The sequence below is a fragment of the Coenobita brevimanus genome, chromosome 97 (assembly GCF_032717465.1).
Source record: "Coenobita brevimanus isolate Jiangsu-jjx chromosome 97, ASM3271746v2, whole genome shotgun sequence".
Taxonomy (NCBI): domain Eukaryota; kingdom Metazoa; phylum Arthropoda; class Malacostraca; order Decapoda; family Coenobitidae; genus Coenobita; species Coenobita brevimanus.
This window is the reverse complement of record NC_137050.1, coordinates 1,339,191-1,366,077: the sequence shown is the minus strand read 5'-3', so window position 1 is coordinate 1,366,077 and position 26,887 is coordinate 1,339,191. Positions and strand designations below refer to the sequence as shown.

Below are 26,887 nucleotides of genomic sequence, written 5' to 3'. Positions count from 1 at the left end.
TTTGTGCTTACCACTCGTAGCAGAGGTGTTAGTGGAGTTTGTTTCTGATACCCACTTTGACAGACAGACATCCTAACCCGAAAATAGTCGCCCGTAAGAAGCCAGAATAAAATACATCAGACGCCCTCAGGCAGAAGGGATATTAAACTCTCGGCTTTAGGTTTCAGTCCATATCAGCGCCGAGATGAGCCAGAGGAGCCGTACAGGGATCTGACATGCGGAGTCATCGGTTATTCTAGTGTCAGGCTATACTTGGCGAGGGGAGTAGCGTACAGAAGGCCAAGAATTACTGCTGTGATGGAATGAGGGTCACAGAGGGATTGTGAAAGTGTGTTACAAGTCAGCACACCTCAGCACCCTGTCACCTCAACTCATCAACACCTCAAAACACAGTCAGTGGAATCTCTGGGTCAGACGTTACACAACCCTACAAATACTGCACTTTTTTTTTCCCTAATGCAAGGAAGAAAGAGCCAAAGGCCAGAAGTCCGCAAGATTGTTCCTACTAAGAAATAAATAAATAAAAACAAAATACCAGAGAGCCAAATTCAAGATCCGTAGACATGGCTGACTGTGATTTATACATACAAATAGGATAGTGGTGATGAATAAATTTGAACGTATTCTCGAAGACTAAGGGGACTTCCTAGTACCTATTTTTTCCTAGTTTATTTCTGGTACATTAATGAGTCGTTATTTTTACAGTCGATGTCGATGTAGAAATGCTGTAATAAAGAGAGGTGAATTAGATGTAGTATAAAAAAAAGAAGAAAAATATGGAAGATAAAAAATAAAGAAGGCGCTAAGAGAGATCTGCAAAACAGGATTCTACTGATGATAATACAAACACATTTTTTCAGACTCTAGAAGAGAAAGAGAGAGAGAGACTGGGGGTAAAATAAATGAACTGATGAACTAGGTGTGCGACCATTCATATTTATTGTTTATTTATTTACTGTTTTAATATTCCTTGCCTCTCTGCGTAGGATAATATTAGTAAAAAAGGGCAAAGTTATGTTTTTGTCATAAATCCTGAGAACTAAACTGCTTCTTGCGGTTCAGGAGTTTCCTTTCACCAACGGCAAGGAAAAATTTCATTCATTTAGTCCATTAAAGGGAATGTGCGATTATGCCTCTCCCTTCCTCCCTCCCTCTCTCTCTCTCTCTCTCTCTCTCTCTCTCTCTCTCTCTCTCTGTTTGTGTGTTTGTGTTTGTGTGTTTGTACCTGTATTGTTGACCACTCGGGCGGAATGACACCTTTTGTATTTCATTTTTGCTGTCAGGAGATCAGCATCACTGGGGTTCAATTACCTGACAAAGCGCGAGCACACACACACACACACACACACACACACACACACACACACACACACACACACACACACACACACACACACACACACACACACACACAGAAACCTAAGACTTTTGAAAACAATTATATTCGCAAAAGTTTCGTTACTTATTTGTATCTTTTTATATTTTGTTCTTGGTACTCCTGGATCACCAGATTTAGCTGATGACAGACCTCTTGGTAGTGAAAGAGGTCAACCCCTTCAATATCAGGACGTTCTTTGCATTTTATTCTCGTTAAGGGCACATTATTAACCCCTTCAATCCGCCGACGCCCTTTTTATCCCATTACTGCTATCTTCAGACGATTTCATTCAGCTTCGGATGGTCTTTCGAACTACAGGGGTAAGATGAAGACTTTTTAAACTCCGTCCTTACACGACATGTCCCTCAATTTGAATAAAATTATCTGATATTGGCAAGAATAATAAAATGAATGTATGTTCCCGGGCTGAATTGGTTAAGATTAGAGCAGATATTCTCGTAGTGAAGAGGCCAGTAGTCTGATAATGAGGGTGGACTGAGTGTGTAGCTGAGAAATAAGACAGAAAGTGCCCAGGCCCCAGCCCAGCACTTATGGTCCATCCCTAGGCGCAGCACTGAGAGGGGGCGTGTGAGACGCTCGGGGGCAGGTGGGTGGGGAGGAGGTGGTGCTGGTCGTCTGGCTGTGTGGGGCGGACCAAGATTTTTACCATGCTGTAGCAACACTTCTGTAGCGATTTAGCTGATCACTTCCTGCTTAATTGACAGGAAATGAGCTCCAGAAAGACAGCATTTTTTCTGTCTTGGAGGGGATACATACAGCGTTCATTAACCCCTGCAGTACTAGGAATGGGGGGTTCTCTTTATTTTAGAGGGATCCCGCTTGAGCATGATTTAATTGAATAATATATCCTCGAGATGAAGGGGCTTAAATCTCTCTCTCTCTCTCTCTCTCTCTCTCTCTCTCTCTCTCTCTCTCTCTCTCTCTCTCTCAGTTACTCCCCGTTATCCTTCGCTCAGAGACTGGCGGGATAAATTGAGTTATCCTTGTGCGTTAAGCTGATTTATTTATACCAGACTGCAACGCCATGATTTTTCAGTCTCGACGTAGGATTTAAGGTGTGTGTGTGTGTGTGTGTGTGTGTGTGTGTGTGTGTGTGTGTGTGTGTGTGTGTGTTTAAGATTATGCCTCGTTTTTTTCAGTCTATCATAGTTTGAATTTTCTCTGTTATAACATTTGAGTGAGCATACATCATGGTCTTTTTCCTCTGAGCGACATCGAGAAATTAATTAAATATTTAATATGAAGATACAAACGTCGAAGCACTCAGTCGTATATATAAAAAAAAAAAAAAAATGGCTCGAACACACACACCACTCCAAAAATTTTTCGTTCTTCCGCATGGAGTTCAATATTCAGTGGATGGAGGGAAGGATTACCAACCCTGCAGCGTCCCCTCTCAGTCAACAGGCCAGGACCAGAGAGCAAAAATGCGTCCAGTGTTTTCTTTCTCACATGTGAAGGCCCGGCGCTGAACACGAAGGCAGAGGAATGGTTAGAGGAATGCTAATGCTTATATCTGAACTCCTGCACTTCGAGTGGTTTATCTGCAGCTAAATGTTGTGAACCCGTTGGATTGTAGGCTGAAGTTTGCCCTTAACCTGCAGCCCACCCTCCTCCTCTCAGGGGATACGGAGAGAGCTGAGGGACGCTTTTATACATCGACGCGCCGGGTCAGCCTGGTGCCACCAAGTGAAGGCGTTTCTATCACCCAGTCAAGTAAACAAGTAAAATAGTTAAGTAAAAGAGTTAAGCAGAGTAATTACAGCAGAATTTAATGCACATCCTGGGGCAGAAGGGGTTAGTGGACATCTTTTTTTTTTTTTCTTTTTTACCCGTTCATCTCAATGGGGCGTCCTTTGAGTCCTCACAAAAAAAAAAAAAAAATCATCTGGTGTTAGGCTGAACAAAATACAAAGTTTAACCATAAGCAGAAGTTCACCAACAGTTCTCTGCTGAGCGTGGCAGTGGAGGGCGCTAAGTGTGTGTGCGCGCGCGTGTGTGTGTGTGTGTGTGTGTGTGTGTGTGTGTGTGTGTGTGTGTGTGTGTGTGTGTGTGTGTGTGTTTCATATGACAGCAATATGAAGCATAGAACAAAGCAGTTTGATTAGGAAGGATATGCTCAAGTAGTTTTGGGAGGAGAGAGGAGTATGGAAGGCAAGACAACATGAGTAAGGGAGACTATCGGCGAAAGTTTCTCATAGCCATACGTTATCAAGTTGAACTGGTTAATGTTAGGAGAGGAAGCTTTTATAAACGACCATCTCTGCCTGTAGGAATATTTTAGCTACTGCATACACATATTGAACTGAACTATAAATTAATCTTTCAAAACACTCATGGTAGTACAGAGAATAATATTTCCATTTTCCATCAAACGAAACACAACACCGGGGTAAAAGTATGCGTTTTTTATATACACACTGGCAAATGAAGTTGGAGTGGACTTTTGTGTGAGAGCAATTGTAATGGCCATGTGTGTTGCAACTTTCGGACTAACTAGGACTCTGCATCATATATCTGCATCGCTGAGAGAGAGAGAGAGAGAGAGAGAGAGAGAGAGCATAGTTCATTCCACCCTCCAACAAAAAATATAGCCACTAATAAATCAGACTAAAAAATCACCCCCAAACACTATATCTTTTCTGGGGTGCTGGGAGATATATTGCAGAAAAACGACAAGCTTAACCGGATAACCGAGTGTAACTGACAAGGAAAATGCCCAACACTCTCCCCACATTAGGACACACAGCCGTCAGTTGTCAGATGCAGGTTCCTATTTTAGCCCTAGGACTGAAAGAATAGGGGTAAAGAAATCATGTATCACTAATGCTACCGCCATTCTTATATGCAACTATGCTCTTTCCATCTTAACTTGGTCCAGATTTTCGTCCTTTTGTAGCCTATTTCATGTAGCTCAGTGGCAGAAACAGACAATGCCACGGTTCTACATCCTCTCTTTAGCAACTTCTTCGTGACTAGCATTCCATTCTCCTGTTGCTCACTCGTTTCAACTCAGCATTCAAGGTGGCGAGCAGAGAATTTTAGGCCATGTTAAAGTGAAGAGAGTCTAGTATCGCAGCCTCCACTTTAAAACAGACGGAATAGTTACTGTCCTCTAGGCCCAGACATAATAAAACACATACCAGGATTACAGTGGATCGTTTTCACCCTAGTATTTAATAACACGGGGGAAGAAAACACAGAGTCATTCAGTTTCTCTCAAGAAATTATTTTACTTCTCTTTTTTCTCATTTTTTGTCTTTTTTTTCTTGTTTTTCGTTTTTTACTTTGTCTACTCCCAGTACTTCAATGATAAGTCGTGGTTCCGTGATATTCCATGAGTTTTAGTTAGGAGGCAAGAATGAGTTTCCTTGGTTACTAGTCAAATCGACCCTCTTATCTAACTACACTCGGTTAAACTGAAAGAGGTTAGGGATCATCGTTGGGTTTGATTAGACTTGCTATAATGATAATAATAATAATCATCATCATCATCATAAAAATAATAATAAAAACAATGATAACTTTTACGTATAATGGTTCTTTTAAGTACATCTGTCACCATCAACATCATCATCAACATCGTCTAGACCCCTTTCTCCCATCATCATCATCATCATCATCATACAGACCTCTTTCCCCACCTAAAGCTGTCATGAGTGTTCCTGTGAGTTAGTTAAAGTTTAATGGGCGTGAATTGCTTTGCCAGGAAGAGCCAGATGGTCCTTCAGCGTTTCACGTCTCATCAGAATCTTTGTCAACTTTTTGTAGGCTGTCATCGCTTGTTTACGTTGATTGCATTCTCTCTCTCTCTCTCTCTCTCTCTCTCTCTCTCTCTCTCTCATTAAAATCTGACTTTAGGCTCTATCTACCTTTACCTGGGAAGATCATTTGATACACTAGTGAGTTCTAAAGGGAATCGTCTTGAAATCTTTAGTGAAGATCTGAAAGGATTTAGTAAGGAGAGGACGGGGAGGTGGGTTGGATGTCAAGTGAGGTGGGGAGGAGGGGGGAATGAGGGTGGGGGGAGAGGGATGAGGGGGATAAGCCTGGGGGAGAGGTATAAGGGTGGGAGATAGGGATTATGTGAGGGTGTCAGGTGTATTTGGGGATAGGGGAAGGGGAAGAGGTGGGGGGAGGGGGAAGTGAGGATAGAAGGGGATGAGGATGAGGATGAGGGATAAGAGTGTGGATGGGGATGGTGAAGGGGGTAGATGGTGAGGGATATGAGGATGAAAGAAATGAGGAAAGGGGGATATTGGGAATTATAAGGGCGAGGGAGGGGATGGGGAAGGTTGGGAGGAGGAAGATGCTGAGGGAGGGAGATGTAGGTGGGGATTGAGGACTGGGGAGGGTGAGGAGAGGGATGAGTGTAATGGAAGGGAATAAGAGTGGAGGTAGGAAAGTATAATGTGACAGTAATAAATCCCCGAACTACATAAGTGTTCTTCTATGCTGAATAAAACTAAATGAAGAAATGAATAAAGATATAATAAACAGATAAGCATACAAATAAAATAAATAAATAAGCATACAAATAAACTAACAATTAATCATACATATAAATAAATAAATAAATAGATGAATAAACATCAATACTGTCACACAGAGATAAATATAGTCAACCTTTGAAGTCAATGGCTGTATTTTTGAAGCGTACTGTGTGGAACTAATTGATATATCTATCAATTTGTCAATCATCCTAACTTTCTATTTGTCTATATGTTTGTCTATCTATTAGTTTACCCATCAGTCTATATACTATCTATCTGTCTATCAGCCCACATTAGAATCCAGTTAAATAGCTACACTGAGGCGACATTTCTCTTTTATTCCTGCTCTCCTCAGATATTTTGACAACATTGGAAAGACTTCTCGTGGTGAAAGGGTTAAAACCAGTCTTCATTATGCATTTCACTTCGACAGTGGGCATTTTTTTCCTTGTCACCCTCAAGCGAACAGTTTTGCCGCCGAAGGAAGACCTCTTGAAGTGAAAAAGGCTTTAGATTTTGTCCTCTTGCAATTACTCTCAAAGTCTTCCATGCACCCATCATCTTCTCCGTCCATCCTAGTCTTAACATGTCACGCATACATCCTTATCTGTCTGCTGTGTCTGTCCACTCTTACTTTATCCATCCCCAAATACCCTCATGTATCCACTTCATCCATCCACCCAAATCTTATCCATCCTTTCTTTAACTTTATCTACTCACTCCCAACTTTCTTCATCCACCCCATCCTTATCAGTCTCTTCCACTCTCCCAGCGTCAATTCTTCCAGCTGTCTCACACTCTGCCTTCACGTCTTTGCCTTATATGCCTATTCTCTAACCATGTCTATGCATCTAAACATTATATATTTATTTTAAACCTTATCCAACCACACTCATCCTCATCCAACGACTCTAAACTTCATCCAACCACTTTAATCCTTTTCCTTCCATTCACTCACATAATCCATCCACTCTCAGCTTCATCCATGTCTCTCAGTATCATCCATCCACTCTCAGTCTTAACCATCCATTCCCTCAGCTGATCCATCCACTTTCTAACCACATCCATCCACTCCCAACACTCTTCGTCCACCCCAGCGTTATCTCTCCCTTCCACTCGCCCAGCACCAATCCCCCCAGCTCACTCGTGGTCTGCATCTCCTTGTTCTCCCTTCACCCTTCCCTAATTGGCGTCTGGTGTTACTGAACTGCAAGGGAACTAATGATGTAACCCTGCATTCATCAGTGCTCGCGGTTGCAGTCAGATGATTCGCGCTCTTTCTTTTAATTTCGGTGGTCAGCAGTACTTTATGCTGTTGATTTCACTCTTGCCTTGTGTTGTCTTTCTTTACTGTCCATCTCCCCATCAGTCTTTGTCTGTCCATCTGTTTGTATATCCTTATAATCAACAATGGTTTTCCCTTTTTCATGCCATAATTATTACATTTTACCCAGATATGCCTCTTCGAGCTGAAAATCGTTACGCCATATCATACTTCCTCAAAGTGAAGGAATTAGTGGTAATTATTTTTAACCCCTTCACCTCCATGAGTTTCTTCTGAGCTTAATAAATGCCTGGCTTCAAGCAAAATATCACACAAATTACATCCTGGAATTAAAGGCGTTAGAGAGAGAGAGAGAGAGAGAGAGAGAGAGAGAGAAATTGTACTGCAAGGTTAAACTTAAATCTACTCTGTTGAACACTGAAATTTAGGTTGCCACACTTCCAGATGTCACGCTACTCTCATACCAACGTCACTGCTTCTTGTTTAACTCGGAAAGCTTTTGTTTCGCTCAACTCCTTTGTTCAAGTTCGGAAAAGCCCCCCTTCTCCCCCTCCTCACTTCTCTCCTACTCTTCCCCTTCTCTCTCCACCCTTCCCTCCTTCTTCTCTTCCTGTCCTCTCCCCACCAATCCCTTCTCTTCCTCTCCTCTCTCCACCCTTCCCCTCCTCTTCCCTTCCTCTCCTCCCCTCCCTTCCACCTTTTTCCTTTTGGCTTCTTTTTCACCGTCAATTCCTGTATTGTTGTGGCAGTCAGTGGAAACAGGGTTCCTGATTAGGAGTTACAGCCAAAGAAACTCGAAAAGACATGCCATTTTTTTCAATCTGTGTAAAAATATAGCATGCCACTCTTACCCACAGTTCCACTTACTCCCGCCCACTCACACCTTTCTCTCTCTCTCTCACACACACACACACACACACACACACACACACACACACACACACACACACACACACACACACACACACACACTCCATACCGTTCGCTCTAAAAAAGACGCATTTTTCTTTTCAACAGAACTAAATCACACAGACACAAAAACTCAGCAGACTTCACTTTGGGGAAAACAAAAAAATCCTGAAGCGTAATTTCATGTCAATACCATTATCATAATTAGCCACCGGACTGCAGAACAAAGGCTTCTTTCACTTTGCCCCACTCTGCTGTGTTTGCTGTCAATCTGTGTCATTCTTTCCATCAGCTCGTATAATTCTTTCGTCTATAATTTCTTCTGGTATAATTTCTCACGGTGTTACTTCTCTAGCGATAACACTTCCATTTATATTTTTCTGTGTATCTATTATTTTTCCAGTTTTTATTTCGTTACCAATAAGTTCTCAGTCTATAACATCTCCACATATAATTTTTCTAGGTATAATTTCCACAACAACTATTCTTTCATCAAAAATTCCACTGTCTATTATTTCTCCATCTGCGAATTCTCCTGCTATAATGTCTTCATTTATAATTTCTACAGCCATTTCTATTTTTCACCCGTAATTTCTCCATCAATAATTTCTCCTTAGTTAAGCACACATGTTTAGTCTGACTGGTAATATACTGTTCTTTCATGGCCATTTGTTGATTCACCTATTCCAGCCATTTCCTGTGAACTTTATTGAAGGTACGTTATTAACTCACATGATTTAGTTTGACAATCTTGCTCTCAGTAGAATTTTCCACTGCCGTTGTCAATTGTTCTGGAATTCAGAAGTATTGGCTGTAAATAGGAGGATAGATAGAGAAAATGATGACTGCCGAGTAGTGTATGGACGGATTTGTTCTTAAAACCTTTCGTGTCAAAATCTCAAGTTAAACATTAGAACGAAGCCCAGGATTGTACATGTCAGGCCCAATAATGAAGGGGTGTGAGTGAGATTTCGAGGCTAAAAGACAACTGAGTAAAATTTCCGAGTGAGCAAGAGAAAGAGAAATTTATATTGGACTCTTTGCGATTGGGGAAAACTATAGGTACAAAAGCTGTTCTCTTTTTGCGAATTATTAGATCGCTTAGTCTGGGAGGAAAGTGATTCTGAATAAGGGATATCCACAATCATCGTTTCCATTTTTTTTATACTTATCAAGAGCTACAGGCGCATCTGCATTATTTTTTTCTCTTGCAGAAGAAGAACAGAGGAAGGAAAGCCATTAATAAAAATCAAAACGCAAGGGTGAAGAGGATGAAATGACGAACTGAATCATAAAACAACAAAGCTGATTTTTTGCTCAAACCGCTGCAATTCCTTTCCTATTGGCCGTGAAAAGGTGATATCGCATTAAAGGAACAGTGATATGAACTTCAAGTGACTATGATTTCTTGCATTTTTCTTATTCTCACGTTCCTATGACACACTTTCAGTTTAATAAAATTGTCTTGCGTTAACTCTCAGTCTACTATGACCCACTCAGTTGAATAAAATTGTCAGGTGATGGCTTGAATAAAATACTAGAGTTATCTCGACCATGAAAGGGTTAGTGTAAAAGAACGTTGCGAACAGTTATGGTGGGCTCAGTGACTGACGTATCAGTGTGGTCGGCCTTTCAAAATAAGTGGCGGGACTTGACCACTTGCTCAAAGAAAATGCATATACGTTCTTATTGTGTATTGTGAGACCTCTCAGTGGTGTAGCTGGGGACGTGGATATAGGAAGATTGCTGTGAGTCGTGGTTTATGGGAAAAGTTGAAAGAAATTTAGAGGAGGTCATGAAAAGCACAATGTTGACTGGTGATCTAGAGCACAGAAGAAAGTATCGAGACAGGAAACTTTAGAAAGCCCTGGAAATATTGAACAGTTGGTAGAAAGAGAGATAGTACCAAGATTACGAAAATTTTACACTTAACGGTGATTCAAGGGAAAGAAGAACAGAGAACCAAGAAACTGTCGACAACGCCGGCAATACTAAGTAACAAAATTAAGTCATGAATAGCTCTGTGTCTGCTATATATTTTGAATGGTGAGCCGAGGAAACTATATCATTGGTAATACTGGGCAAGAAATCGAAAGAGATAGTACTGAGATCATGGGAAGTTGATGTTGGATGATCTTAAACGATGATCCGAGGAAAGCAGAGAACAGCAACCTGAAAGAAAGTAGGGAAGTCCTAAGATCATGAAAAGTAGTCTCTGTTGGTGATCTTGAACAGTGAGTAAAGTAAGACTGAAACCGAAACGACAGGTGAAAATACTGAAGCCATGGAGATCACAAAATCAATAGGTTAATAGTAATTCGACAAGAAAGACGTTAACTGTTGGTGATCCTGTGCAGCCAGATGAGTGAAAAAAAAAAAAAGTATTGAAGAACCATAAGCAAAAGAAACAAAGTATATGAGCTAAGTTAGAAATTTATGAGGAACCAGATTAGCAAAGTACTGAGAAAGAAAGCAGTGAGGCCATGGTATGCAAAATGTCAATTGGTGATATTTAAGTCGAACGGTAAGGACAATGACTGGCCCCACAATCTTGATCTTTGAGACGAGACAAGAAACTACCGAGAGCGAAAGGACTAGGGGTGATCTAGCGCAGTGAGACGAGAGACCTGTGAGACGAGCAGAGACAACATCGGGAGCAAAATGTCGACAGGTGATCTAGCACAGTGAGACGAGAGATCATGGTGGGCGAGGTGACTGGTGAGGGTGGTGGTGGTAGTGGTGGAGTGTCGAGCATCTCTCTTCTACGTCTCGTCACTGTGCTGGGCGTCGTCAAGGCGGCCACAGGTAAGCAAATCCAGAACCGGAACGTCTAAAAATTTCTCCCATTATGAATTTTTGGAACTTTCCCCACACTAATAGTAAGTTATTTCGTTTTTCCAGAATTTAGAGAAAGGGGTAAGTATTTCAATTTCCCGTATTTAAGGGTTCAGGGTTCATTTTAGCCTTTGCCTCTTAACACATTTAGCATGATTATGTATTTTCATTATAGTCCTGCCAAAAAGAGAAAAAATCAGCCTAGCAGAAGTTTCCTGTGAGTGCAAAGTAATGAAGTAAATACTAACACACAAGACGAATTTTGCTATTTGTCCAAGCCCTCGGTCTGGAGGGGAAAAACACGTTCTTTCTAGCTCTTTTTCACGACACACTCTCTTGCCTATTTCCACCAAATTGCACAGCTACTTTTACGTCCTCATTACCACTAAAACCCGGGTACAGCATTTTAGTTTTTACCGCGGCAACAGCACACAGCATGCTCGTCCCCCTCCCCCTTATTCTCTCCACAGCAACACAGTAAGCGTGGTATTCTGGGTGGCATAGGAGGCTTTCTTAATACTTATTCCCATGCGATTTATTTTGGATTTTACGCCATTGCGTTCTGTTTTCTGTTGTCTTTGTCGTTTTAGAATCAATGTAGTTTGTATCAGTAACATACAAGTGTAATGTGCAGAATAAATCGCTATGGATGATGTGTTACGATCTTTCAGATATCATTTGAAATACGATGTCCCCTCCCCTGTTTAGGCGCAATGTCTGTCTTTATACCGCATCTGTCTATATAGAAAACACTCCCTCTCTCTCTCTCTCTCTCTCTCTCTCTCTCTCTCTCTCTCTCTCTCTCTCTCTCTCTCTCTCTCTCTCTCTCCAGTAATATTTTTATGCTCATCATATCCAAGTCGCCTGCTCATGCATGTGATTGGACTATGAAGGGAAAATATTTACAGAGTTCCTGCTTTATGCAAGGAAGACAACAAATATTAATAATGCTAACAATAATAGTAGTAGTAGTAGTAGTAATAGTAGTAGTAGTAGTAGTAGTAGTAATAATAATAATAATAATAATAATAATAATAATAATAATAATAATAATAAGGAACTTGCTAGTAAAAATCTGAGGGAAAATCTTGAATGTTTAATTCGAAAATGATCAATGTCTAGTTAATATTTCCAGTTGTGCTATAAATCCACTAATCATGTGCTGAATTACTGACTGACTGGCTGTGATGGAATATGCATGTGTCGGTGGAGATCACAAGCCCTCCTCACGGTCGTAAAGAAATTAATGTGCAGTCAATTTTTACAGCAATTACTTCACTTCAGAGGAAAGGCTGTAATTACCTTCCATCACATCGACTAATTACAAACATGATTATAGCCAATTAGTCAAAGTAGGTACCACTTATCAGGACATTATTTGGTGGAATTGTAAGAGAGATCAGTTTGAATATTCTGAATGAGCATAAACTGTGAATACGATTGATGTACATTTATATTTCTTCATGAAAGATACAGACGAAATTATTAACATGCAAGGATGACACGGCAGCCACAGGTTGAGGCAGTAATTCTTCTTCTTCTTATTATTATTATTATTACTATTATTATTATTATTATTACTATTATTATTTTTATTACTATTATTATTATTATTATTATTATTATTATTATTATTATTATTATTATTATTGGCTTATTTATTTATATTGTTTTTTGCCTTGGAACGTCATAATCATGCATCATCTCCAGTTAATTTCCCCACTTAACGAATATGGAGGAGAGGTAACACAGAACCATAAATTATGTATCTTTCTGTGCTGCTCGTCACACTTAGACTCAGTGGATATAGGAAGGAGAAAAGAATGGACGAGGGAATATACGAATCAACACCTCGTACAAAGCGATTTCTTAATTTCATGCGATCTTGCAGGAAAGAAGAAAAAGGTACCTCGGTGAAATCCCGTACACTCAAAATACTCTTACTCAACAAGGCAAACTCTGCTTTACTGTACAGCCAAATAAAGAACACAGCAGACAACACAGCCCCAAAGCAACCAGTATTTTATCTTACTCAAAAGCTCTCCATTTATAAGACCGGACAGACGCAAGTTTCATCATCTACTCGTTAATTTTTACTTTGGTCATAAATATCATAGGCATTACGTTCACAGTTATATCGCTTGCACTAAATTTTATACAATACTCTGCTGTTTTCACTCTAACCTGGCCTGATTTCCGTCTTTTTGCAGCTTATTTCACGTAGGTCATTGTGCGAATAAGACAGTACTATGGGTCTACATCTTTTCCTCAACACTTCTTCGTGACTACCATCATACTGCACTGTTAATCTCTTGTTACAACTCGGCATTCATGGTGGTGAAGTGATGGCAATTTTAGGTCAGGTTAGAGTAAAAAGAATGTAATTTTTTGTACTAGGCTTGACGCTACTCCAACCCGGCACCGATTACCTTAATCCAGGGTCATTACTCTTAAAGTAGAAGCCATAGTGATCCACTGTGCCCAAATCGATTACGCGCAGAGGCCCACAGCAAGAACCCCTCAAAATTTGTTTATGAGTCCTATCCCATAAAAAAATGTCCCTGGTACCGTCAAAAATATCTCTGGTATTGCAATTAAAGTGGAAACCATAGTGAGCCATTGTGCATAGATCAATAACTCTCAGAGGCCCACAGCAGGTACCCCTTCAAAGAAATGTGAATGAAGCCCCCCAAATCAGAAAATCGTCTGTGGTACTGCCAAAACTATCTCTGTAATGGTATCCCAAATTGTCTCCGGAACTCCCTGGGGATATCGGTGTCCCAGGTTAAGAATAGCCGGCATTAGGGATAAGTAGCATGCATCAGAACGCCAGCAGTAGTGCGAGGTGCAGGCTTAATGGGGGTTTGAGAGGGACTCTGGTTTTGTCCTTTATTCCGGGAAGGGAGGCGGGAGTCACAGATAACGCCGCACTCTAATTTTAAGTCCAATCTGTTTACCTGTTTCAGTTTCCCTCCTGTACTTAATAGGCACAAATCTGCACTAACTAATTGCGCTTTTCTTCCTTCTCCCCCTACCGTTTCCCCTCTCGCCTCTCCCATCACCCCAGATCAAATTAAATATACATAAAAGGGGAATTTTTGAAGCAGCGCAACAGGTTAGGTACAAGACCCAAATGGAAGACTAATGCTGTAATGCGAGGATGCTTTTGTCACTGAATTTTGGTTCCTTCAGTCTGAGGACGTACTTTATGCTCTACTTTTTCTACCCATTGAAGATTCTGTTCAGCTTTTTAGAGGCATCTGGAGTTCAAGGGAGTTGATGTGACTATTTCTTTATCTGTTTCTCTTTTTTTCTTTGACCTCTCTCTCTCTCTCTCTCTCTCTCTCTCTCTCTCTCTCTCTCTCTCTCTCTGTTCTAATCGTCCAAGTATTATTCAGATTTTTGGCAGTTTATACCACAGTGGCAGCCTTTTGATCCGACAGCCATGAAGCACTGACTAATTTCATGATTAAAATATTTCCTCACTCTACTGAATATATTTACTCCTCCGGGAAGTTTGCTAATCTGTTAGGGAGACAAAAAAAAAGACAAAGAAAAAGAAAAGGAAAAATCCATCTCGTATATGTCATTAATAAACTCTTCGACTTTTTTCACGTTTTGTCCTCGATTTTCCACGGTTGATGAGCTTTATTTTGTCAAGAATTTTGCATGGAGTGTTTGCATATCATTATTAATCGCACTGCAGTGAAGGAGGCTTTTAGGAATTCAGATCACATCATTTGGAGAGGATGCTGCATAAAATCTTCTCAGCCCGTGTGTCCAATAAGTAAGAGAAATAATTGTCAGTGTTTAATACTCAAATGCGGGAAATAACCAACATTGCCAGAATTTTCAAGTACGATGACGAGAAAGAGGTGGAAGACAGGGTTGGTGTATGGGCAGGGTAATGGAAAATGGAGGTTTAGTTGTGTGTGTGTGTGTGTGTGTGTGTGTGTGTGTGTGTGTGTGTGTGTGTGTGTGTGTGTGTGTGTGTGTGTGTTTGTGTGTGTGTGTGTGTGACTGATGAGTCGCCAATATCTGCTTCCCTGGCCTTTTTCCAACCTCGTCCTCCACTTTCCTCTGGCCAGGAGAGAAAAGAAATTTGTGATCACGTCAGTACATCATCATCAATCATCATCATCATCATCGCCACTGTCATCATCATTATCATCATCATCATCACAATTTTTCTCACTTAGGGACGGGATGAGGTAGGATCCAGACAGAAATAGGAAGGAGTATATGACAGGTAGACTTCGAAATAGTCTACCTCGTTCTTCCCTTCCCTTTACAGCCACTGAAAAAGCAATGTGGCCACGCAACTAGGATGAAAGGAACCGCGCCACCGACATTCTGTGTTTGTCTTTCTGTGTGAGGGACGAAGTTTGCGGGATTTTGGCTTTTTCGGCCTTCTTTCTTGCTGTCAAAAAAAAAAAAAAAAAAAAAAAGATGCGACGGAAAGATTTTGAGGTACCAGTTGTGTGATTTAAGGTTCCAGTTATTTTTTGCTTTCCATACTCGCTTACATTTCACTCGATTTCATCATCATCATCATCATCATCATCATCATCATCATCGTCGTCGTCATTCTATTTTCCACCTAAGGATGGGATTAAGTTCATCATAATCATCATCATCATCCTTGTCATCACTCTGTTTTCTATTTTCTACTTAAGGATGGGATAAAGTTCATCATCATCATCATCATCATCATCATCATCATCATCGTCTTCATTCTATTTTCCACCTAAGGAGTTCATCATCATCATCATCATCATCATCATATTTTTCGCCTAAGAGTGGTGTAATGTTCATTATTTCACGTAAAGTATCCTCTGCGCAAAAATATGACAACATCCATCAAGGGACAAACTTTTCGAACACAAAAAAAGGACACACACACACACACACACTGAAAAATAAAACTCTGACAGGCCCAGCACGGAGGAGATAAATAAATAGCGACAGCAACAGCAGCAGCAGGAAGGGGGTAAGGGTTAGTGACAGACGAGAGAGAGAGAGAGAGAGAGTGGGGGGGGGGTAAAGTCAGCTCTGTGTTTTTTCTGTGCTTTTTTCTTTCCTTTTCTCTTTTTTTTTTCCAACACTAAAAGGACGTGATGTTCTGATGCTGACACAGTAGCGATACAGGATAGGTCGGAACTGGGGGAAAAGGGGAGAGGGATGAGCGGAAGTTGTCAGAGGAAGGAGTGGGTGTGTGTGTAAGGGGGAAGCTGGGGAAGAGGAGGAGAGAGATAAGGGAAGGGAAAGTGTGGGGGAAGGGGAGAAGGAAAGGGATGAGGGAAGGGGTAAATATGGGAGGAAGGGAAAGTGTGGGGGAAGGGAAGTGTGAAGGAAAGGGAAGTGTAGGGGAAGAGGAAGATTAAGGAAGGGGGTGTGGTTGTGGAATTTAGGAACAGTTGACCTAAACACTCAGGTTAATTTTAAGGTAGGCAAGTTTGTGTACCTGAGCTTTCACCATTTCAGTACAAGAAAATATTATGGTGCAACAAGTAAAATAAATCGATTAGAAAGAGGTGCAACGAAGTCTCCTATGCCATGTAGAGTACGAAACAGAGGCTTGTCGTATTTGCAACCGAGAGGGATGTTAGTTATTGAATGTGTGAAAGGCATCTTGTGAGACAGGGGGCCATTATTCATAAACTCTCGAGACTCAAGTTGGTGTTCTAAGAGGGATGGGAGACTTCGTAACACCTCTTCCTTAGCGATCTATTTTGGATATTACACCTTAATATTCCCTTATGTGTACTGTCTGTTTTCACTCTTCATTTCTCCTGTTACTGTCCATCCATCCCGACACTGTCTTTCCTTTCCATCACTGTCTACCGTCACTGTCCACCCGTCCCTCTCTGCTAAAACCTCTAGGCACGCGCAAGATCCATTTAACCTAACGTAACCCCACTCCACCTGCTAAATGACTTCACTTCACCTTCTGGGGCCTCGTTTGACCTGACAACCCCTCTTAACCTGACAAACTAGTACTTCACCGAACTGACCCCATCTGACCTAACATGCCTGGGTTCTGCTGTGACTGACCTTTCGTGGAGCACAAAATCCTCATAGAATTCAATCAGCCAAATTACAGGTAGCATTTCCGTAAGTTCAGGTGGCTTTTTAGTAGCACCTTTTTAATGTTGAAATCTTTGGAGACGAGTTATCAACAGTAATTTTCTCTGGCAAGAGTTAAAAAAAAATATATATATATATATATATATATATATATATATATATATATATATATATATATATATAGTGGTCACTGTGATCTTTAAAATCCTTCTTGATTTAACCTTTTATTTGTGGGTCAATCTTTTTTAGCCCGCCTATCGCCCGATGCATTTACTCAAGACTGGGAAACCTGAAATCTGGGAGTTTATGACAATTTGCATATTACCACTGTGTGTGTGTGTGTGTGTGTGTGTGTGTGTGTGTGTGTGTGTGTGTGTGTGTGTGTGTGTGTGTTTAATATTGATTTAGACCGCACGTATAACATTAAGGAGCAGATTTATATGCCAGTACACTAATAAGCCACAAAAGGGAAGTGCAGGTAAACTTAGAACTGACAAGACTACCACTCAGTATGAGATTTGATTTGCCTGACGGGGTTCATGTGACCTAAATTTATCTGACCTTGAAATCTATCTTGTTATGAAAGGTAATATTTGAGATGAGAGCTCTGGGGAAAAAGGTGGGTGGTAAGAAAGTAATTTAATCAGAAATGTAATAACGGTGAGTGCCGGTTCGATGAGGTCTCAGTTGATGGAGAACGAGGTATTGACCCTATCAGCCCAGGAACGTCCCATCAGATTTTATTTTCGTATTACCAGACGATTTCTCTCAGCTTTGGAGAGCATTTTGGTGGTGAAAAGGTTAATGAAGTTTATAAATAGCTTGTCTGGTTCTGAAAATCTTCCTTAACCCGAGTAAAATCGTCTAAAGATAACAAGAATAAATTTTAAAAAACAACATAACAGTAGAAATCATCGCACTATATTCTTTATCTGATGTAGCCTGGATGAACGTAAAGGGAGCTCAACTGTAGGAATAATAGTTAAACATTTAAACAAATTGTGTTCATTCTGACGGTGCCCCCACTCCCAAACAAAATCGTGTTATATTAAGAGTATTCCTCATAATTTTTGATGAATGAAAATTGATTCTCTGCCTCACGTATGTCCATCAATCCTGGTGTCACTGTAATTTCTGACACTCATATGGCTTGATGAGATTTCGTGGATCCTAACTAGACCTGACTCGTACCCATGAGATCTCACCAACGTCACCTCACTCCAGACCAGAAAAAGCCACATAAAAATCCTTCCTGGACCCAGAGATCCTCATTAAAACTTCCTTGGACCAGAGGGAGACCTACGGCACGTCCCTCTCTGACTCCACTGACTCTCATTCTCTGTTTCGAAGTTCTGTAAATTGTTCAAACAGAAGAGTTATATGTACTTTATAATGCTGTGTTTTTTAGTGAGTGGTCCATATATAATGTTCCTTTTCCACACGACCGAGTGATTGGTTGTGTGTCGAGGGGACGGTTCAATCAATGTCTGTCCCGTTTCATTTCATCATTTCTCACTCCCACTGCAACATCCACGCCCACACCAGCAGACTGAGCCGTCCCTAGTGCACACAAGATGAGTTTCTTGTGGAGTGCTATTAATAGACCACCCTGTATGTATAAACTACAATACTACATGGCTTCATTTCTTGTTCAGTTGCTAGGAGCCAAGTTAACATCTGTGCTAGATTTTACTCTCTCTCTCTCTCTCTCTCTCTCTCTCTCACTCACACACACACACACACACACACACACACACACACACACACACACACACACACACACACACACACACACACACACACACACAACTATCAAATAACCACGCACAGCAAGCCTAATGCCCCCACGCTTCACCCCCCAAACACAATCAACAATACGGGCCTGAAAACACGTAGTACGCAAGCAACACGAACGCCAAGCTGAAAATGTATACGCCTCTCCATTATGCAGGCAGGTTAGCTCAGGGGGAAAGCATTAGCAGAGAGCAAGGCCACAACAGAACATCGGGAAAGAGCACAGCCACAGACGAAAAGACACCGAAAGAGAACACAGCCGCAGACAATCAAAGAACCCACAGAGAGCGCGGCCACAGACACTCAGACAAAGAATCGAAAGAGAGCACGGCCACAGACTTCGAGAAAGCACAGAAAGAGAGCACGGCCACAGACAACAAGGCACCAAAAGAGAGCACGACCTCAGGCACTCCGACAGAGCACCGAAAGAGAGCACAGCCACAAACACCCCCGACTTAGCACCGAAAGAGAGCAAGGCCACAGACACTTTAATAAAACACCGAAAACACGCAGACAATGGCCAGCGTCAACGAGAGGGACATGTTTGGGGTGGATTGGGAGATTGGGTAGCACCTTCTCCTCAGCGATTTAATTTTGCATGTTGTACCAGTTGGAGTGAATGAGAGATTGACGAGAAGACTGCGAGTGAAGAGAATGGAGAATGGGAAACGGAATACAAGAGTGTACGTGAGTGAAGTGGAAGGGATGGTATGGGAGGAGTAGAGCAAGGATGAGATGGAGGGATAAAGTGGAGTGGTATATGGGAGAGGGTGTGTGTGAACTGGAGAAAGGACAGTCTGATGGTGAAGGACAGAGTAACAAAGAGGCAGTTTGTCTGTGTCTCTGTAAGAATGCAACAGTAACAAAGAAAAGAGTAACAGGGAGTAACAGGCATAATAAATCGCAAAACAGAAATTGCAACGAAGCTTACAATGCTGCGTCTAAAATACGGGCTAAAATCCCAACCGCCTGTAGCAGCGCAAATTGCTCTGCTTAGGGTGGATGTTTATGTATGAGTGTGTGTGTATGTGAGTTTAGGTTTGCATTCATTGGATACTGTGTGTGTGTGTGTGTGTGTGTGTGTGTGTGTGTGTGTGTGTGTGTGTGTGTGTGTGTGTGTGTGTGTGTTGGTTTTACAGCCCATTGTATACCAACCCATTCCGGCGGATTTAATTCTCGCACTCCCTTTTGAACATCGTAGTAAATGAGAGGACAGTTAAAGGACAAAGTATATAATATTGAAGATTAGATCTGATACATAAAGAAACAAATTTCATAACAAGAGACAGATCGAAGAAATCTGCTGTGCAAATAGCGGTAATAACAATGTCTCTTTATGAAACTGCATGATTTAATAATCATTTTAAATACTTTCTTGACGCCTAGGACTATCGCGAGAAAAAAGTACCCGATACTTCTCTGCTGGCTGTGACGATGGAAGGTGTTCGAATTATATTTATGTCATAGTTTGAAGCACAGTGAAAGAAAATTAGGAATAATTATGCTTTTTGACGCTTAGTACGTAATAACATATACGAAAAGCAAGGGACAACACTGGAGGGGAAAAACTGGAGAACTTTTGCTCGTGAGAATCCTTCAAACCACTTGGCGTAAGGAATTACAGAAGCCAGGCAGCGTAGCATTGGAGTGAACAGGGGAGTAGCGGGAGGTGGAGGCTGTAGGGAGAGAGGCGAGATGAAGGTGGAGGAGGTGGGGGGTGGAGGAGAAGTGGAGAGGCGATGTGAGGATGCGGTGACGATGTGGAGATTGTGAAGGGGTTGGGGGAGGGAAGTAGGAGAGGGACAGAGGGGCAGCTCATCTCTCCAAGATCAAGTTACACCCGGACTGATGGGAATTTGCATATGTGCCTGGGCGGAAACTAGGCTGCAGTCTGTGGCTTTATGGCGGGTTGCAAAGGCGCAGTACGGGGATACATTTTCAGGCCAGCATTAAACCCTTACTCTCTCTGGCTCCTATGACTCACTCCCAGATGCATGAAATAGTCTGGTGTTGGCTGGACATTTTGCTAGAGCTGTCCGAACCATAGGAGGATTCACAGTGATGGTTTTAACACTCCCAGGCTCCTATGACTCACTCTGGGCTGGCTTTAGGTGAAACAATATACTGGAGTGTTCCCGACCATGAGACTAAGAATGGTGATAGTATGATCTCGCATGTTTCTGTATTCTCTCTCGGCTTGGTAAAATCATCTCGCTGTATTTCGAGCATATTACTAGAGCCGTCCCGACCATGAGAAGTTAACAACAGTATCTTCATATTTAATTGCAGGTAACGGCAGGTGCTTATATTAATTTCAGACAGATTTTCCATTCCAAGATAGCTAATATTTAACCGAGAATAGCGACCCAGAAATTTTGCATTACATAATCCAGGTAATGGCAGACGCACTGATCCACCTGAGAGAACCCCTGCATAGACAATGGGGCAATTTCATCCGACGCCTCGACCAGCAAGCCAACTCTGCGTAACTCATGCATAAACTCAAGCCGGGAATCAGAGCACAGTCATCCCTCAGGTGGCCAAATGGTGCCAACAAGCAATCAGGGGAGCTCCAGTGGTCAGGGAATAGACAGAGGTGCTCCAGTTCTGTGTGCTTCGGCAGGACAGCTTCATGGATAGTTGTAATTGGTGGTCATGCATGAATATAGAGGTCCATCAATTTCCTGTGCACTGGCAAGACGAATACCTGAAGCAGATGGTTAGATACAGCCTTAGTACAGGTAATAGACAGAGATGAGTCAATTTTGTGCGCTTCGGCAGGACAGCTAAATGGATAGTTGTAATTGTTGGTTGAAAACTAGAGAGTGGATTGTCTTTTCTGTGTGTTTAGGAGGACAGTTATATGAAGTAAATGTGCTGGAGAAAACAGAGTTCCGTCATTTCTGTGTGGTTTGGCAGGACAGCTACATGGGATAACTGTAGTTGTTGGCCTTGGGGAGGAACGAGAGGTTCATCATTTCTGTGTGTTTTGGGAGAACAGTTACACAAACCAAAGACTGTTGTAAGTGTTGGCTAGGGAATACAGTGCTGAAGTTTGTAATATCTGTGTGTAGTGGTAGGACAGCTAAGTGAAGCTGAAGGATGGTTCTGAAGTACCATACAAACAGTTCCTCTAGATAAAATGGGTGGGAGAGAAAAGACTGAAGTAGCTTAAGTTCTTTATTTCCTTAACATTCAGGACTACTCAGAGCCCATCCTCAGAGAGACTACGAAAAGGAAGACCAGAATCATTTACTGTACATAGGCGAGTTTGATCTCACGTTTTCGGACTCCAGAGAAACGGTAGAGGAATAAAGAATTTCAGCTCTTTTCAGCTTCCCTCTCATCTGTTTTGTCGACTTTTCACTGAGTCATGTACGTATCCTGAAGAGACCTATTTGTTGAGGTAAACTCTGTCTGGGATGTGGAATTAAGGAGCATTACCTGATTTCTAACACATCAGTTTTTGTGAGTACAGGCACAGTCAGTATGGACAATGGAAGAGGCGACTCAAGCACATACGGTACCGTCGGCACGAAAAGTCCTGCCGCTTTCCTGCTTCTCTCCCTAAGGAATTTGAAAATCATGGTCGGGAACGTGCAGGAACCGACGCTGATAACACTGAATTGACGTGGTAGTGGTAGTAGTTGTACCCTCAAGTTCATCTGAAATGTGAACCCAGGGGACTGCAGGCCGAGGTTGTCCTCCTGCAGTCTACCTTCCTCCTTTCGGGGGAGACGGAAAAGTTGAGGGACGTCTATATTACTAGGCAGCGGAGTCGCCTGGTTACGTCTGTGTCACCGCATAAAGGCTGCCCTCTCCAGCATCCAAGATAACGTAATATACAAATTACGAAAGAGAGAGGGCCTGGAACACAAAACACATACCCCTCATCGTAATTCAACAAGATCCCAGTGCCCATTCCCCCTGTTATCCTTGTCCCTTCCGTCCGCCGCGTCGTGAAGTGAATGTATAATTATTGTGACATCCTCGTCGCCTTTGTCGGTCGCTTCCCTGATCCCTCTCTCTCGGCCCCATGCAGTTACGGACGCTTGTTGTAATCACGTTTACGTGGAGGAGAACTGGAGCCGGAGTCCATTTGCTGCCTTCCTGTTTCCATCAGTCCTGGATTCGCACTCTCGTCAGATTACTTGGCTGTCTAGCACCTTCATCTTTGCTATTTGTCCTGAATGTTACGCGCCAGTACTCTCTTTCATGCAGTTTATACTCTTTTAATATCGATATAGAGTACATAAATAACATACAAGAGATTAACGTGACTAGTCACGAAGAGGTGCAAGAAAGCTTCGTAAACCGACGACAACACGCCCCTGCTCTTAGTTCCCGTTCTGATTGCATAGCTGTGTCAGATGCAGCCCGGTTTCCGCCTGAACTCTTTAGGGCTGAATTCCGGTCCTCTATCCATTAAACATTCTTACCTAACGAGTATTGTATTTGCTGAGAGAGGATCGCAGTTTGGGTTGATTATCAGCGCAGTCTTCTCCTTCCTCTCCTCCCCAAACGTTTCTCCCCTCCCAACACCGTTCATTCTCACCAAACGTTTCTTTCTTCTCGCCCGTAAACGTTTCTTCCTCCCCGCTTTCCATTTTCGCCAAACGATTCTTTCTCCTCACCCTCTTTTCTCACCAAACATTTCTTCCTCTCCTCCCTTCATTCTTATAAAACGTTTCCTCGTCACCAGCTGTTCTCGCCAAAAGTTTATTCCTCCCCATTTTCATTCTCGCCAAACGTTGAACAAGAGAGAATCCAGTTCAAGAGTCGTTCATTTCGAGATACCTGGACACACTGCATATAAAAGACCTGAGGTAATAGGCGACGCGAAAGACAGATTCCCGAAAAAGTGATGACAGTGAGGGTCTGTTATCAGTAAAATCGACCCTTTTTTATCCTCCTAACTCTCCATTCTCTCCAAATGTTTATTCCTCGCCACCTCTCTTCTTGCCTAACGATTCTTGCATATACACGAAGACGATCATGGATTTTGGGTGACTTATCAGAAAAAACAAAACTCCCCTGCTCTCCCGACGGCCATATTGATCCTTTCCTGTCCTCCCAACCCTCCACTCTCTCCAAACGTTTATTCCTTCCCATCTTTTAATCCTGCCAAACGTTTATCCCTCCCTGCCTTTCATTCTTCCAAGGATTCTGGCATTTGCTGGAAGATGATCACAGAATCAAGGTATAACAGTGAAGTCCACCCTCTCCTGCTTTCTCAGTCTTCCATTCTTGCGAAACGATTAAATCATACCTGCCAAAGGAGTCTTGCATTTACTGAAGGACGATCACATATTCTGGGTGCATTATCAGCGAAGTCAACCCTCCCCTGTTCTTCCCAGAGCCATATACATAAACCGCGAAATCTATCCTCCTCTGTCCTCCCAATTCCTCTATTCTTTCCAAACGTTTATGCCTTCGCACCTCTGGTCTTAGCCCAACGATTCTTGCATATACATAAAACTATCGCATATTCTGTGTGTATTATCAATGAATCCATCTCTTTTTATGTCCTCCCAACCCTCCATTCTTGCCAAACGATTACTTCATTCTCGCTGATAGACGATTACAAAATTCTAGGTGTATTATCAGTAAAACCTGCCCTGTCATGTCCCCGTTGTGTTCATACTACCCACACTGCCGCAACAGGATACCAAGAGCCTGATGGAACACAAACCAGTCACCGCCAGGTTTATTACGGGGTCTGCATGAGCTCCGGGCGGCGGTGAGGGTGTGCGGTGTGTGCAGATGCCGGCGGAGATGTAGTGATGAAAGTGCTTGGGTTACGAGCCACACCAGCACCGGCTCCATATTCTCCAGATTTGGCGATACCAGTTATACGACTTTACTGACGGTGGCATGGTTGATTCCGTAGCACCATTCTCTTTCGCGATTTAGTTTGCGAGTTGCACATAAATATTCCCCTGTGTGCTATTTATATATGTTGTTATCAAAGATTGCTTGAATTAAAAAAAAAAAAAATAAGGTGTAGTGCACAAAATAAATTACTGAGGACGAGGTGGTACGAGAAAATTAACACTTAAATACAATACTCTTTTCACCTCAACTTGGCCCAGATTTTTGTTGTTTCATAGGCTCTTTGTGTAGCTCAGTGGTAGAAAGAGACAGTGGTGTGGCTGGTCATCGTTTTCCATTAGCTGTTCTTGGTGAATAGCAACCGAATCCATTGCTAATCTGTTCTTACAGCCCAAAATTCAAATTGGAGAGGTAGCAGTTGTAGGCCAAGTTAGAGTAAAAGGAGTGTACCGCAGTGTTAAATAACCTTAATGAAATAGACTGTGTATATACTGCGGAGAGACTGATATTTACGTACTCTGGCAGGTCATCTGATATTCACGGTTCAGGGAGGAGGAAGAAATGTTGAAAAATGCGTGAAATGTTGCTGACGCCATAAAATGTTTACGTCGCTGCCTCTGAAATATGACAGCGTTATGGCTCTGAGCGTCGGCCACAGCACACAGCATTATTACCAACACTCTCTCATTTTCTCTCTCTCTCTCTCTCGTACTGTTATCATCCTTTTTCCCCATAACAACACTCTCTTCCGCTGTCACCAACACACTTGCGCTGTCAGCACTCTTTTCCACTAACAGTCTCCCAGTGTCATGCCTTGTAGTAGTAAGAAAGGAATAACAGTGACGTCCTCAGGCTGATAGGATTAATGGTAGTAAGAAATAAAATTGCTTTGAAAGAATTTGTTGTTGATATAACCCCAGGCTCATCTGACTGTGAACCCGATGGACTGCAGAATGATTTTGCATTTTTTCTCGCATTCCACCAACCTCCTTTTGACGGACAGGGAGGGGTACGAGTATGAGGGACGTTTGCATAACTTATTCTCAGCCACCTGGTTATATCTATAGCACCGTATGAAGTCGTCCCTCTCCAGCACTGGCGAAATTTGTCAGAAATGAATCTATAGCAAAATCAAGACTGAAGAGACTGGCCTACTCAAGAGAATAGGTAAGAGTGCCAGACTGGTAAATCTGAGGTGAAGGCAGGGGGCTTTGAGGTCGGCCCCCAAGGAAACTGAATTACGCTAAGTGAAGGGAAGGCTCCAACGACTCAAGGAAAAGGTCAATGTCCAGCTGAAGCAAGTGGGCTTTCGCAGTGTTCCCCTCGAAAGGGAGAAATGTTGATTCATACCCCAATACGCTGGCACAGAAGCGACCAGGAAAATATAGAAAACATAGAGTTCTGATCAGTATCAAAACAAGAATAAAAGAGTTTCAGAGATGTAAACGATAATGGTAAGGCAACAACCAGTCCTTTACTATCCCTTTAAGTCCCCAGGAAAACCTAGAGCCAGGAGAACCCAAGACTAAGCTACCTTTATCCAGATCATATAAGCCATAGGAGACGACCCCGCGGTGCTGTGTTTACAAATTTATTGAGAAAGTTCATTCATCTCTCGGATCAGAACAGTGTTGCGTTTGTGCGTGCTCTCCTTTGGCCCGAGATTTCTACCAACCATGCTATCACTGCGTAGTTAAGCAAAAATGAACTACCTTGCGTCTAAAGTTGGTCAATGAGATGGGCATAAAAGGTATAGATTAATAAAAGTCGTACGGAGTAAGTCTGCTGGCTAGAAATGTATTACGTTCATCTAGAAACACACACACACACACACACACACACACACACACACACACACACACACACACACACACACACACACACACACACACACACACACACACACACACACACACACACACACACACACCGCCAGGCTCCAAATCCCCCTTCATCACAAAGCAGGCTAATTTATTTGACACACCTGCCAGGGGTTGTGATGGCTTTCACCCCTCTCTTTGTCGACTGCTGATAGCCTGGCTGGTGGGTGGGGACAGCTTAAAAAAAATCCTGTAGCAATATTAACAGTATGGTGAAGCTTTGTGATATATATTGGTCAGGGAAAACACATAGTCCTTCACAGTATGGATGAAGCATAGTGAAATATTTTATTCGGAGAAACCATAAAATATTAAGTAATTATTAACCTTTCGTGGTCGGGGCAACACCATTTTTGTATTCCATTTAAAGCCA

At 42.1% G+C, this 26,887-nt stretch overlaps 1 protein-coding gene across 1 annotated transcript in view; it reads left to right on the top strand.

The window, feature by feature from the left end:
• Nucleotides 1–10,785: 10,785 nt before the first annotated feature.
• LOC145413766 (nephrin-like) overlaps nucleotides 10,786–26,887 on the top strand; it is a 149,305-nt gene continuing 133,203 nt past the window's right edge. The window contains exons 1-2 of the mRNA XM_080283422.1: nucleotides 10,786–10,891; nucleotides 18,960–19,208. Of these exons, the coding sequence (XP_080139548.1) occupies nucleotides 10,786–10,891; nucleotides 18,960–19,208 (355 nt within the window). The remainder of the gene's footprint in view (nucleotides 10,892–18,959; nucleotides 19,209–26,887) is intronic.